Raw genomic sequence first — 15,933 nt, forward strand, 5'->3', positions numbered from 1 at the left:
TTTAAAATATAACCAAGTGCCTTTTCTCCCCCGTATATGCTCAAAGTAAAATCAGATTCTTGTTTATAATTGAAATTTTATGAACTGAAGTCTGACCTGATGTGGAACTGGTTCATAAAAAAGGGATTATGTTGCAATAATTTGGTCTGCAAATTTGCCCTAATTGTGAGCTCAATTGTAAAGTAAATGAAAGTTCATAAAATGTCACAACAACCTATAAACAACAAAACCTATGATGAAAAAGGTACAAAAGCAAACAAAAAGACCTACCGATATAACTCAAGGAATGTGTTAAAATCATGCTCGGTAAACAAAAAAAGCCTGGAACTGGAAATCAATGAAGCAAAACTGATGTGTTATAAATTAGGCCTAACTGGTAAACAAAATAATGAGGGGATGGATCCTTTAAAAAAAAAAATAGATGGGGGACAAAAGTGGGTTACTGTGACACTGGCTGATGAAAAGACAAGAGAAGGCGAAGGATGCCCCATCATGGCTGCCCCGCTCTCTCTCCCATCACTTCAGACCCCAGATCTTCTTCATCCTAATCCTGAGACATGTTCTGACCTGTGTGTTTGCTATCGAACTAAGCAGTCTACGGTCTCTGTGTACCAAACCCTAAACCTTGTTTAAAACATTTTAACATTAAACAGTTTCCACAACCAAGTTACCATCTTTGACTCTTTGGGGCTGTATATTCCATCTAAATTAATACCCCTCTGCATTGTGCTGACAGTGGAACTGTAAAAGTCTGTGTAGATAAATAAATAAATAAAATTAATATCTGGGTACATAAATATACCTATGTAACTTTATATAATTAACAAAATAATAATTTAATTAAAACACTAGGAAAGTGATGCAGTGTGTTAGTATTCTAATCTTATGGGGTGAAACCTTGACTCCTCTGAAGCCTATGGCAAAATTCCCACAGAGGCAGGATTTCACCTCCAGACTTGAATTCAAATCCAAGGTTAGGGCACAAGTGAAAATTATGACAGTGATCTAATTTTAATTCCCATGTTTTATTGTCATAACAACATTGCACAACTGGATATGACTAATACGTCTTTGCCTAGGAGAGTACTGGAAGAGTAGATCAAAAATGAGATGCATTGGCAAAAGCGTGATGTTCAAGACAGTGCTGTTATTTCTCACATTCAGGAGTGCTAAATTCACTCACAAAGGTAAATAAGAAAACAAAACAATGCCTGGCCTAGAAAGGAGAAGTGACTGTTAAGGAAACATGTTTAAGACTTAGCAGGTTTCGTGAAAACCAATGTAACAAAAACGGTCAAAAACTGGCTAGCACATACATTTGTTTTTTAAAGACAAGTGCCTCCTATGGTCATTATGAGATAACCATTGAAAGAATACCCACAACTTGTTCCTCCTAAGGTATAAGAGCATTGGAATTATTGCCCTGATGCTCCCCTTTACAATAAGCATGCTTGTGGGGACAAAACAGAAAAAAACTGTCATTCAAATCACCTTCACAGACCAAGAGTAGGTCATTGTAGCTGAATCCTGTGGGACATTCACAGCGGAAACTGCCAATCTGGTTAATGCAAACACCATTTGCACAGATTCCTGGGATCTCCTTACATTCATCAATATCTGAAAGTGGATATGCATTAGTCACACAGAGTATTGTATGGCTTGATGTACCCCATGGATTCTCTATATTTCACTCTGCTTGCAGCTATTCAGCATCATTTAATATATATTATATATGTATTAAAAATTGTGTGTGTGTGTGTGTGTGTGTGTGTAGAAAAAACCCTAAACATGCTGCTGTTGTGAATGATGGGGCAAATAAATTATATGATATTCAATAAAGAAGCTCAAGATTTGGATTATAGATTTAAATCAATCAGTTAGGAAGCTGGAAAAAGGAAGAAAAGAGATACGGGAATGGGATAACACTGAACATTAAATATCTGTTTCCAGTGTATAAAGTGTTATGAATGCAGAAAAGTCCCAAAGAAACTCAAGAGGGAAGTTTCTTATAGGTAATTATTCTTTTAAAGTGTATCAGTTGTAACCATATACTGGGATGGAGAGGGAAAGGAAATGATAGCAGTATAAGAAGGCATGGCACTAGAAAAATACTTAATAAAAACTGAGATATATAATAAAAATCTTATTCTAAACTTACTGCACTTTTCTGAAATTGTCAGGATGTAGCAGAGAAATGCAGAAGGTTATACAGCTCCAAAGGGAGAGAGGAAAGCATATAAAATGCCAGTTGCAGGAAGGGAGAATTTTTCATACAACTGTTATATTAAAATTACATTAATTACAAATCCAAGTAAACATGAGTTCTAGTGACCTGAACAAACCACATACTCTTGCAATTCATGATGTCACCAGAACTCCATGATGGAATTAAGAGTTTTATTACATACAGTTGGTATACAGAGTTCATAGCAGTATTATTATATTGCTATGACACACTATGCGGCAAAACATTACTTGTTGAAAATACATTTAGTAAAACTTACCAACAGCTTTGCCAGTATGGATGTCAAAGGTGAAGCCAGGAATATTCCCACATATGGTCTTAAATTCCGCTAAACATGAAATAAATTATGCATTTGTAAAGAATATGTATAAGTCCCTCAATAATTATTTTTTAAGTTTCCTCAGCTTTCCAAGAGCACTTCCAGTCAATTCTACTGCGGCTTTTCTAAGTAAAATTTAAAAGCAAATTTGCCAATAAGTGCAGCTACCACTCAGAAATTCATTCACACTTCTATATATCATTATTTGCTCCATTTGAAGCTATATCAGATGTTGAGTTTGGGAGAGCAGGCCTTCATTTTCTGTTTAAGTAGCACTCCTCAGCCTACTTCTTGAGATTTGTTACTACTTTCTAATCTCCTACAGTTGAGGATCTACAGAGGCAATTTTACTAGGGAAACTGAAGGTAACTTAACAGTAACTAGTTTTCATTGACTACATTAACTCTGGCCAACACTCCACACTGGTCTCTCCTATTCTCCTTTTCTCTTCAGAGATTTTTGTAATTTAAATGGCAAGGAACTCAGGGAGAGATAGGGGACTACTACTCCCTCTCTTCCAAGGCATCTTGAGGATGAGGGATGTAGATAACCCTAATGGCTTTTACTATTATCTGTTGAGCCATGGCTTTCAGGGCAAGGCATGTAAATCCTACAGTGTGGAACTGCAGTGGCAATATATTTAGATTAATTCAGTTACTTGTAAGTAAGCTTTTTTCCAGCATTTAATGGAATCAATTAGTGCAGGGTGTGACAGCATACCTCCTCTGTTAGTAAAATATTTCTTATTAACCCTCTGAGTCAATAAGACTTTACCAGCACAGCAATGTTCATAAGAAAACCTTCACAATACATGGTGAACTTTTAAAAGGGAAAAATGGACCCATTTTGATCAACATGCGTAGTTTTGCACAACAGGAAGCCTCTCTCACTATGTCAAATCTGTAAAACACTGATACTGGTAGCCTCGTGCATCTTGCAGTGAAATAGCGGAGCTGGGACAAAATAACTTTACTGTCTGAATAGTTACCGCCGAATTCTGCCCTGGGGATGTGAACATACAGTTCCTATTCATTTCCTGATGTATTTAAGGGCAAAATTTGACACTTAATTTTGAAATGTTACTACGCTTTTCTTTCAGTCATTACATCAGCATTAAAATGAAAACTGATTTATAGTTTCTGGTGTTAAGTTTCCATTCTACTAACATTATGGGAAAATAAGGCATAATTTTCAGCAGTTAAGGCTGATTAACCATTAGTACAACCTTCCATGGGATGTGGTGGACTCTCCATCACTTGGGAGTCATTAAATCAAGAAGTAGTATGTTTCTAAAAGACAAAGGGTTAAATTTGCAATAGCACCTAAGTCATGTACGCTCATTTACGCACTGAGAAGCCTTAGTACTATTGACTCAGTCATGTCAATGCTTTTCAAATTTTTACCATGTTCAAGTTCAATCACAAGTTTTGGGGTTTCATACAGAAGTCACTGGATGATATTCAACGGCCTGGGCTATACAAGAAGCCTAACAGTGGTCCCCTTGTGGCCTTAAATTTTATTATTTTCACTTTCAGATAATTGATCATCAGCAAAACATTTAGAAAAGCCAATTTCATCTGAAAACTTTGGGACAAATCAAGGCTGCCCCAGGGGCAGCCATGTTAACTCCTTTTGGAATCTTAATTTGGCCCTAAGCTTTCAGCTGAAATTGGCTTTTCTAAATGTTTTGCTGGTGACCAGCTATCTGAAAGTGAAAACAATTAATAGATTGTTAGGGGGCCTCTGGAAGCATTGTGTGTGCACAGGGCAAGAGCAGGCATAATGCAGGAAAAAATAGTATGTGATTGGATAGTTAAAGACTTTTGCAATGCATATGCAAAGGCAACCTTAATTTTGGCATTTCCTAACTTTTGATTGCTTGACTTTGCCACCTTAACATTTTTAAATTTAGATTTTTGTATGTAATTTTCAAATACCATATACTAAATTTATTACTACATTACATTTCATAAAGACAGTAAGATCAAGTAAAACTGACAGCAAGAGTTAACAGTAACTCGTCCCTCATGATTTACTTATACCTCAAATGATGAGCCAACTAATCAGATACAATTTGGTCATAAATGAGAAGTGGCGGAGAGGGTAAAAACTTACAAGAGCACTTATTTTTGAAGGTTAGAGGCCTGTCTAATGTTAATGGATGTGATTCACATGCATGTGCAACATTAAACTATATAATCTTTGTTACTCAAATACATGAGAGAGTGAAACTAGCTGTCAAACAAACAAAAAAATAAGAGTTATTCAGAAAGAGAAGATGTAAAGGCTGAGCTCATTGAGAGGAACAATATAGTTCTCATCAAACCATAACAACACTTTTAATGAGTTACTGGGCTGAAGCCAGCAAGCTGGTTACGGTCAATGCACCATAACCTCTGCTTCTGTGATGTGCAGCCTACACCCAGATTTCAGAACATACTCATTATCTCAGAATAACTGTAGCTATTCAACCATTTACAACTGGAATTTGTGTTTGATACCCCCCCACACAAACTCCTTCCTTAGTGGAATTAGAGGTTCAGAAATGTCTTGAACTGCGGCAAAAACATCTAAAGGAGAAAAGCCAACCAGGCAAAGTCCTGAAACAGAGATATTTTAACTCTGTAACTATTTGCAGAATTGCCCAGGCAGAGAGGTTTTAAAGAGCATTTAAGAACAGCTACAGAGACACTTTCTTGTTCAATGGTGTCCACACAGCCATATATACTCTATGTATGCGATCCTGACACTGTGAAACTATATTTTTATCATGATCTTATTGCAGTTGTTTTCTGCGACTGTAACACAGTATTTCATCTCTCATGCTTGCTTTCATTTCGCACATTTGGTTGCTAGAAGAAGAGTTCTTCTCTTCATTCTTCATACTCCTGCTTACAGAAAGGAAGGAAGGAAGGAAAGCGTTTCTCCTTTCGGTCCCCTTTTGCTCCTTCCTGGCTGCTTGTAGGACAGGGTGTCCCAAGCGGTTCTGATCCATTTGGGTATCATTCTGTCCTTCGCCATGTGGTAGACAAGGCAAACAAAAAGACCACTTCAGTTATATGGACTCCACTAAAGATGCATGCAGCACTACAACTGCAGATTGAGTATCACCGATTTAGGGGCAAAACCAATGACATAATAAAAGGCGTCTTTTGCTATACAAGTGATTATTTTTATCCCAATACATTATGAGACCTCTGCTCGATTGTTGAATGTCGGTGTTTGTTTATGCATTCCACGAATTACTATAGGTTTGATGATTTTCCTGCTGGTGTTGTAATCCAGGAAGTCGTTCCTTCCTCATTTTGAGCTTCAGAAAAACATGGGATGCAAAAAACATTCAACTGCACTTTTCCTGAAATCCCATACACTGGGATGAAAAAGGTATTCTGGTGGGAATTTATCATGTTGACAAATGCACTATGGTCTTTCTATTTGATTACTAGTTTTGCAGGGTGCTGAGAAAATAACATCAGATAATACACAAAGCAGACAAATGACCAAGGCCCCTTGTTCATGCACATTAGACATAGGTTATGCAGCTCCCAGAATTACGTGGTAAGGCTCTGCATAGCAGAGAGCCCTCCACCCCACTACCCTCTCTCCCATTCACAGAAGTCTCACTGTTCAGCTTGTGACCACAAGCTGGCTCTGAGCTCCTCTCCTTCCAAGGGGAACATGTAACAGCAGCTGACAGGGAGAGGGAGTTTACAGACTGTCAGGTCTGGGATGGTGGGTGAATGCCTGAGAAGTGGGTTGCACTCAACAAACTGTTAAAGTGAAAACCAAGCAGGTGGAGGAGCTTGCATTATGGAGTTCCTAAACTCTGCCAGAGCTGAGCCTGTGCTCTGGTGGAGACAGGAATACCATAGGGGTGGCACACTCCCAGCTGCAGAGTCTCTAAGTTAGACAGGAGAGGAGACAGCACGCCCAGCCCCATAGCAAACTTGCCCTGCCACTATTTTAACAGTCTACAAGAGAATGTCCCTCACAGTCTAGCAGTCTATATCTGGACTAGCAGTCTATGATATATATATCTAGACTAGCAGTCTATAGCAGATCTGTCTAGCAGTTCCACAGCTAGAGGAGGTGCCAGCATTGCTGAGCTCAGCTACTCCACTGGAGTAGGGGCTCTGCTCTTGCAGCACCTCTTCCAGAAATCACCGTATTATCTACATCTTGGGCCACCTCAGTCACTGCATGACCGTATCTCTCTTCCAAGCCTTCTGGGTGGCAATTTAGGCAGCAGCTTTACAAGTGAGAATTCTGCAGCTGTCTACATGGCAGCGTACATGCATGGAAAAAAGGCACTGCTCATGACATTCCTTTTGGCATGTACCTTGTGGCTTTTTATATTACAATTTGTTATAGACACATATTTTAATTTCAATTATAATTAGATTTATGTCCATAAAAGCGCCTACACAAGGCTCTGAGTGCTTTGGCAATTATTAAGAACGCAACTGATCCAAAATTAACAAATTCACAGCAGTGTGCTCCATTCTACCTAAAACAAAAACTTGTGTGGTCCTTGTAGCCCCCAGGCCAGATTCATTCTGCCAATGATGGGGGATGCAATCAACACCTTCCTACTCCCTTGGGGACAACTCACCCACGGAAGGTCAGATACTGGTGTTGCTGCCTGCCCTCACTCCCACCTGCAGCCAACAGGAACATCTTTAATTCATGTCATGAGCTCTCTAGGCACCTCCCTGGAAGAGGCTTCAGCCAGGATGAACGGAGTTGTCATATCACCCAGCTCTCTTGGCCACATCCACCACTGCTCAATATTTGGGCAACACTGACTGTCTTTAGGTCAGAGAGGAGGTTGCAGCTGCTTTGTGCCAACACCATTACTGTACCATGTCAGACTTTCAACCATGGCCACCCTGTTCCTGGGATCATGATGGCAGATGCCTGAACTCAAGTCTAGCCCATGAAGATTAAGTATTGTTGCTGGCAGCTAACATGAATAGCATCACTCTGCATTCCCTTTGGACAATGGCATAATCTTAACTGAAACTCACACTAACTGATACAGAGAGGGAACTAAGATGATGTGGAAGTTAATGTAACAGGATTGTTAGGGGAAGTCTTACCTGTTCCTGGGGTTGGACATGGCTCACAAGGCTTGTTCCAGGCTTTTCCAACATTGTATGTGCAGCAGCACATCCTCTTGGTCACATTGAAGGGCAGTTCATTCTCACAGGAGGTTCCATTGTAGCTTCTATAGCAAAAGCTCTTTCTCATATCTACATGGTAAAACACTCAGAGTTACAAGGTAACTGCAACAGGGTGGTTCTCCCCTTAAGGGCTGAAGGACTAGGGCCAGCCAACCCTGATTACAGAACGAAGTATACTTGAGTTGAATCAGACAATTCCCTATAAAGGGCAGCAGGTGACTGCAATGAATGGAGAAGTTCAGGAATCTGTGGTAGTCCCTCCAGGAGTGAGGAAAGGCTCCTTCAGGGAAGACCCAAGACCAAGGGAGTTGCCCCAGGCATGGAGGCCTGGGAGGAGAAAGAGAAACCTTGTGTTGGGTGGGCTTATGAATTGACTTGATTTGGGATTTTGAGTTTTAGTTTGTTTATATTTATTTGGAATATGCAATCCAGTCAAGCCAAGCCACAGTGTTCTTATCAATGAGGTTCAAAGCATGAAGACCTCCAGGAAGTTGAGTCATTGTGCAGTCCTCAACTATGTGTGTGCCATAGTTTGTGGCTGCCCACATTGACATAGTGGACTGTCTCTAAAATGCCACTGAAATTCTGCTGCAGCACAAATTCCACGTCTGGTACGAAACCGGTTCAGAAGGCTCCATTGCCTTCATGGTAAATCAAGCCTAGGTTGACGGTGGGTGGGTCCAAGACAAGATAATTATTTGTCACTTTCTCTGCAGACCATGAAGCTCACCATGCAGCCTCTACAGTAAAATTTTATATTAATAAACCCAGTCCCCAAAGAGGGGCATTTTTGACCAAGAAAAAACCTATGAGAAGTTTTTTTTGAACATTCCAAAAGGGGAAACTAAGGCAGGCTGCCTTAGGGTGACCCTAGGACATGAGGGGGTGCACCAGAAAAAGCTGGCCCATTGCAGTAACCAACAAAGTAGTTCAGCCAAAAGTCAAATCCCTTCAACTATTGACCTAGCCACTGTGACTCATGAATTCTGACTCAGAGTGACCCTGAGAGTGCAAGCAGCATACATTAAAAAAAAAACTTTTCCTACAGATTAAATCACCTTAATTAAATTATACTTTGTCTCCCTATTACTTTAGATGAGTGTATTTGCTCAAGATGATACAGTTCCATCTCCATTCGGTCACAGATGCCTTAGAAAAGAGAAAAATTGCAAAGAAACTTAAAAAAAAATAGCTGTTCTTAAGACCCATTTTCTAGCAGACTCACCAGCTGGAAGCCAAATATACATACAAAAAATTATGTGTGAAAATGAAAAGCTCTGACTTCTGTTAGAGAACACAACACCACACTCTTTCATGGATATCTGACGTGGCAGTTTTGTAATAAAGGTTAGAAAAGGTGATATCGTCTCAAGAGCTTTTAAGCATTGCAGTTGCAATCATTTAAGTTTATGTTCTGATAAGGCACTTAAAGGAAGCTATAAACGTCTAAGATTTCAAAGTCAGCCTTCTTGCAGGGAAGATTTTAAGCAGCCAGATGAGGTCTAAAACAGCTCTGATCACTACAGCATGTCAGGTAAACAAGTTTTACATACCCATGCAATTGTGTCCTCGATTCACCTGCATGTATTCTGGAGGACAGATGCAGGTGTAGTTCCCTAGCGTGTTGTAGCAGGTCCCAGGGCCACAGACACCAGGATGTGCAACACACTCATCAATATCTAGAGAGAACAAATGAAAAAGTACAGTTCACAAAGAGACAAGAGGAACAACCCCAATTAAATAATTATAAGGAATAAGTCCATATTAAACTACTCCAACATAACAAAGAAGCTCAGCAAACTGCTCAGCTTTGATTTAAACAGGCTTTTGTAGCAGCAGCTGAAATGTATTATTGTTCTCCTGTATGTTTGATTTCCTCCAATCCCTGAAGTGGAAGACAGCACTTGTCAAGAATTCAAGATTTGTTGAAGCTGAGTCACTTCCTGTCCCATCTACTCCACTAATGATGTGAGCCTTAGTATTTCATTTGCCTGCCACTTCCAGAGGCATTTCAGTACCATGCTTCCATGCCACCCCTCATGTAAGGAATTAACTCCTTACTGTGGTCCACCAACCCATAACTCTCTCTTCATTCAAATCCCTCCTTCAGATTCACTTCTACTGTGGTGGCTAAAAGGAGAAAATCAATATCTATTCAAAACACATTTTTAGAAATGCACATGCATATGCTGAATAACTACATAATCTTGTTGCTGTAACCCTTGTCCTTCCTCACCCTATCTTTTTCCCTATTGTGTGTAACCCTCCATTATCACATTACAGCTACATTGATATTGTAACCTCATTAAGATATAGGTCTTATCTTTCTTTGTGGTGTGTAACCAGCGTAGCATACTCCATAGCTACGTCTGAAATAAGAGCTTCCATTACAAACCCAATTTTGCTTTCACTCTTCACCTAAACGCAATGAATAAAGGAATGCTGGCCTCAGAATTGGTAGGCTGGTCAGAAGTTGTAGTAGGATTTTTCCGAACAAATTTGAAATGATTTGAAGAAGCGGTAACTTATTTATGACATCCTAAAACAGAAGTGATCATGACAGTTAAAAATTCTTTTAACATTCTTGAAACTTGGTAGCAAAAAATCTGCCCAAAAAACCAAAGAAGGGGAGAAATAAAACGTAGTTTACTGAATTTACCTAGCTGAGATCTACTACAAAAGAACAAAGTTTAGTTACTTAAACTCTCATTTGCCAACTTATTAACATTTAAATACTAACATCAGAATGGCTCCAATGAGTTTAAAGTATGCCAGCAAATGATTGCAGAGACCTAAGCACTGATTTCAAAACAACAATAAGTCTCTGTCCCTTTTCCATGCAAAGACAGACCTCAAAATGTAAGCCAATCCTGAGGGAAAATTTGTCTAATACCATTGAAGTTAATCAGACAAATTGTACATAAAATAAGATATATTTTAAAAGGTTGTCACTAGCTAAACTATTCTTCTAAAATGTATTTATTTCCACCACAGCCAGGCTTGAGAATAGAAAATGGGAGACAATTAAAAGTTTACTGGATTCATATACTCAAGGGAGGAATGTTCCTTGCTATGTTGCCCTCACAAGCCCCTGCTAGACCACTATTTCCACACCTCACCTCTTCCCATTGTGCACTTTTTAGGAAGTGCACTGGCGATGCAAGTGTGGGGCTTGGGAGGAGACTAGAGGGACACTGAAGCAGCAGAGCAGAGGGCAATGTAGAAGGGAGACATGAAGGGTGTTGGCAGAGTGGGGAGTAGGGACAGAAAATTAAAGGGAGCATAGGAACAGATGAACACAGGATTATGTGGCAGCGGGTGGGGGGGCAATAAGGCAATAGAACTATTGATATTTCACCCTTCCTATAGACTTAAGAATGTAGTCTGGAGCCCCTTTCTAAGTCTTAATGCCCACCAGCACCCTGAAAACTTTGGGACACATGCTCGAGACATCCCATCCCCTTGCAAGCCTTAGGCATCTTGTTAAGGCCCTAAAAACTCCCTCAACCGCAGGGATCCACCACACTCGATAAGCATAAATAGGCTTTAATAAGCCTTAAAAACCTAAATATCGTAGTTGGGCAAGGAATAACCATCCTGTTTAGACTTGTCAGAATGAATGGGATTCCTAGTATTTGCAGAGGTAGGAGGTGGATTTGGGATCATAGAATATCAGGGTTAGAAGGGACCTCAGGAGGTCATCTAGTCCAACCCCCAAATGAGGGATGAGGGGGGTTACTACAAAAAGTCACCATGGAGGTAGAGGGCCTGAGATAAGCCACATAAGGTTTCTGGAGGGGAGGTAGGCTAAGAGACTCTTAAGGGCTAGAGAGGCTGATGGGGCCTGACAAGCTCCCTACACAGCTTATGGGGATGGGGTTAGGGGAACCTACAATATGCCTCATAAGATTTGTCTAGGTTTGATGCACTTACTCAGAAGGAGTCTTACTCCTGTACACCTCCTACTATCTGCAGGAGAGGGGTAATGGATCTAAGGATGAAGGGGAGCAAGGGATCATCACACAGGGTCTAGATGGGATAACAGCAGGCTCTGAGGAGTTTCCAGTTCTTAGATCAACCCTAACATGAATCCCCCCAAACATTCCCACTTGACAGAAATACGAGGAAACATCACAAGGTGAAGCTTGTGAAGTTGCACACACGTTTTCTTTGTTAGTGTCAGTACCACAAACGTATGTTTGTATTTACAAACGAGAGAGGCAATATATTAGGGAATCATAATAGCTATGAAGATTACCATTACACTCTGTATGGAAAATGAATCTGCAATCAACTACTCTCTATGCATGAAATTTTCTGCATCCGGAGAAAAACTCTGAAAGACCAAAATATTTGCAAACGTGTGTATTGGTGTGGGACAAGATACTGCAGAATTTCACCTTCACAGATCCGTGTTTCTTCACTGAGGTAGTAGCCTTGAGGACATTCACACTGGAAGCTGCCAAAAGTATTGATGCAGTTTCCACCTTGACAGAGACCTGGCAACTCCTGGCATTCATCGATATCTGTAAAGAGAGAAAAGGCCATATTCTCACTCTGAAATGTAAAGGAACAAGAGATCTTAACCATCCCATTGGAATGTTACCAGCTAGTAACTGTTAATCTTCACTGGGGTTTTTTCCTTCTAAATCTGTACTTTATTATCAAAGGGAAGAGGGAATGTGATTATCCCACATATTCTGTAGCAAATTTTCAACATGATGAACATAAGGAGTTCAGCTTCCATGATTGATTATGGGAGTTTGTTATCTAACACTTCATTTCTGCATGCTGAAAGTGCATGAGAAATTCACTTGGACCAGGCTTTCACTCTATGATAGATGTTTGCAGCAACATTAACCTTCTATTGATTAAACTATATTTTTTGTTAGGTTGTCTTTTGCTTTGGGGGGCAAATGTTGAAGGCCTGTATAATAAATGAGGTGGACAAAATATATGTAAATCTGTTTCACCTATAAAACACCAAATTTACTTACTCAAATGGGTTTTGAGTATCCTTATTGGGTAACTGCTCACACAAGCACCAGTTTGAATTTGCCACTCTAGTATTATTCATGTTAATAAGTGGTTTTCCGATTCAATGAATGTGAACACTTCATCAATGATCCTCCTATTGTGAAAACTTTTGAAAACGTCACCTTTTGTCAAGTTGCAACCATAACAGCCATTATTCAGGATGAACTCACCTTCTAAGATAATAGTGATGGGATTTGGTCTGAATCCTTCACCCCCTGGACACAGAGTATTATATTCCGCTAGAGGAAAAAAAGGGTTATTACTTATTTGTAGAATAAAACACTGGTATTAAGGATAATTTATAATTTCAATGGTATTTTAAATGCCATAATTATTTTTTATTTGCATTACAGTAACACCAAGAAGCTCCAGTCAAGGACCTGGACCCCATTGTGCTAGGCACTGTACAAATATAGTGCACAAACACGATCCCTGCCCCTTGTCGTTTAACTTGTTTTAACCTAACAGCACTCTGACCTGCAATGACATACACACTACAAATAGTCCCATTGACTTCACTGGACTAATCATAGTGTATAAAGTCAAGGAAGTGCATAGGCTTCCATCTTGGAAAGTCTAAGATAACACTGGTAACCATGCATACGAGGCCTTAACCTGTAAGCTCCTCTAAGGCAGGAACTGTGTCTTCTTTGCGTAATGCCCAGTAGAAAGTGGCTACCATCTTAACTAGGGCCTAGAAATTATTACTACTGTACAACAGAGATGAGTATTTGTTAAAATTAGACTGTATAGTATTATAACTTAATAAATAATAAAAATAATAATGCTTAGTAGTTACATTGCACTATTCATACCTAAAACCTCGAGTGCTTTCAAAGGTAAGTATCATTGGGCAAAATTACTGAGGCACTTTTGAAAAATTTTATTCAATGATGCTCACTTTTATAAAGCACTTGGAGTTCTCTGGATAAGAAGCATGATGTAAGTACCTGTATTCCTCACCTGCAAAAGTGCAGTTAATGGATAAAATTTTAAGAGCACCTAAGTGTGAAAGTTACTTAGGAACATCTGAAAATTTTATCCATTATTCCCATTTTTGCAAGGGAAAATGAGGCACAGAAAAGTGAAGTGATTTGCCAAAGGTCACCAGTGATGGCTTGATTCTGGTCCCATTGACCTCACTGGTGCAGGAACAGGCACCAAGTCAGTGGCAGAGCTGGGAACAAAACTCAGGTCTCTTGATTCCGAGATCCATGGCCTATGCATCACCTTTGAGAATAAGATGGAGACTTTCTTCAACAATAAGATTGTTAGAGAATAAGCTTATGAAGTAATTTGCCAGATATTTTAATAGTCTGTTTATTGTCATACACTAAATTATTGTAAGTACTTTTTCATATTAGCACCTTTTGTAAGAAAATTTTTAAAAATGCTTACTGCTGTTTACAGGGGGACAAGTCTCACAGGGGATTCCCCAGGCCTTCCCCAAAGAGCAGCAGCATGAGGAGCGACTGACTCCAACGCCGATTTCAGTGTTGCAGGATAGGCTGCCATCCCCTCGGGGTCCATATTTTAGGTAACAATTGCCAACACGATTATCTACATGTAAAACACATTCAGCTATAGTTGCACTTTCCAGCCTGGATGAAGGAACAATCAAACAATCATATTAAAGCTTGCTACTAGTGGATGGAAGGCCCTGGCTGCTGTATCTTTCTGAGTTACTGGTAAGGTAAAAAAGCTAATGCACATTAATATTCAGGGGTATCAAGAGTAATGAAGGTGATGGTCAATATAGCTGCTGCTTCTTCTTAAAGGTTCTTAAACACCAGTTTGCATGTCTTCAAAATTCACAGCATATACTGGTATAGCACTTTTACTATTCCCAGTATTTTAATATGGGGAATGGAAAATTTCTTACCGGAGTTTTCTTTTTGTTAGTAGCTCCTCCCTTTTATGCTCCATGAATGGCAATGATTCTTCCCTGCAGAATTCAGAGGAGGGCCAGTGTTGCTCTTGAGGGCAGGAATACAGGACACAACCCTACCCTTCACCTCAAGCCACCAGAAGAGTGCTTCAAACTCTTTCAAAACTCTTCAACAATTGGTTATTGGCAGCAAGACAACAATCTGAAACTGCATTAATTAACTTTAAGGAAATTTTGTGTATTAGTAGTGTTCCTTTAGACTTTAAAAAAAAATTGTTACTAACTATAGCTTGGCCATTAAAACAACTAGGGTTGGTAGAATTAGGAAGGAATAGAAAGAAAATTATGGTAAAAAATTTTCCATTCTGCTGCGTAGATTCTCCCCTCATTCTTCACTAAGGGGAAACAGCAAGTAGTGAATCAGAGTAGGGAAGGAAGAAATCAAACAATCATCATCATTACTATTTATTATTTCAGTAGAATAATAGACAAATATAAATTCCCTTCATATAAGTTTTGTAATTTCAAATAATTTTTTGGGCATTGGCCCATGATGCACTTTACCACTAAAGGATTACTCTACGGAGAAACAGAAATCCACTTTATAGAAGTTGGTAAATGCATTGTATGAGGATCACAATACTGTTCAGCAAATTTTCTCTGATAAGGCCGAGACTATTCCTCTTTGTGTTACCGCTAGAGACCTTGCAGATGAAGTCTTGACTGTCTCATGGAACAGTTTCCCAGATGTCTAAATAAATTGAATTTTCTGGTTCAGTCCTGTCTAGATACCAAAACTGTATCAATCTCCCTAACAGACAATTCCCGTTGAATTACACTTCATTTTTAGTGCATAAAATTTCAATCAAAGATGGTCTCAGCATCTCAGGATGAAGAATGGGCCCCTGATTCAATTGGTCTAATCTTTTCTCCAGGTGCTTTGGCTGGCATTATCAAGTCCAAAAATTAGTGCGGATTTATCAGGATGACCATGGTTCTTTTTTTCTTATTTTTGGTTTCAGATTACCCTTCACATGAATTGCCTTGCAAAACACAAGATTCTTTTCTGTCAAAGACATTATTTCCATTGCTTCTGAGAAGAGCTTTGAATTATGGCTCATTTCTGGTTTTTGTTCAGACACGCCAATGGTGGTGCTGTTGAATAGAACTGGAAAGTGGTATCCTTTGAGGCAATTTGTAGACATTTTACAGCACAAACTGTGCATTTAAGAAGGATGACGCTTTCTTTTTCTTGGTCCCA

At 39.4% G+C, this 15,933-nt stretch overlaps 1 protein-coding gene across 1 annotated transcript in view; it reads right to left on the reverse strand.

Moving 5' to 3' along the window:
• The window catches only part of FBN2 (fibrillin 2), a 254,203-nt gene that overhangs the window by 55,955 nt on the left and 182,315 nt on the right, over positions 1-15,933 (reverse strand). The window contains exons 37-43 of the mRNA XM_073344871.1: positions 14,183-14,344; positions 12,955-13,023; positions 12,148-12,273; positions 9,301-9,426; positions 7,664-7,816; positions 2,505-2,573; positions 1,492-1,617 (exon numbers count right to left, since the gene is read on the reverse strand). Coding sequence (XP_073200972.1) covers positions 1,492-1,617; positions 2,505-2,573; positions 7,664-7,816; positions 9,301-9,426; positions 12,148-12,273; positions 12,955-13,023; positions 14,183-14,344 — 831 coding nt within the window. The remainder of the gene's footprint in view (positions 1-1,491; positions 1,618-2,504; positions 2,574-7,663; positions 7,817-9,300; positions 9,427-12,147; positions 12,274-12,954; positions 13,024-14,182; positions 14,345-15,933) is intronic.

This window comes from Lepidochelys kempii, chromosome 5, assembly GCF_965140265.1.
Source record: "Lepidochelys kempii isolate rLepKem1 chromosome 5, rLepKem1.hap2, whole genome shotgun sequence".
Lineage (NCBI taxonomy): Eukaryota > Metazoa > Chordata > Testudines > Cheloniidae > Lepidochelys > Lepidochelys kempii.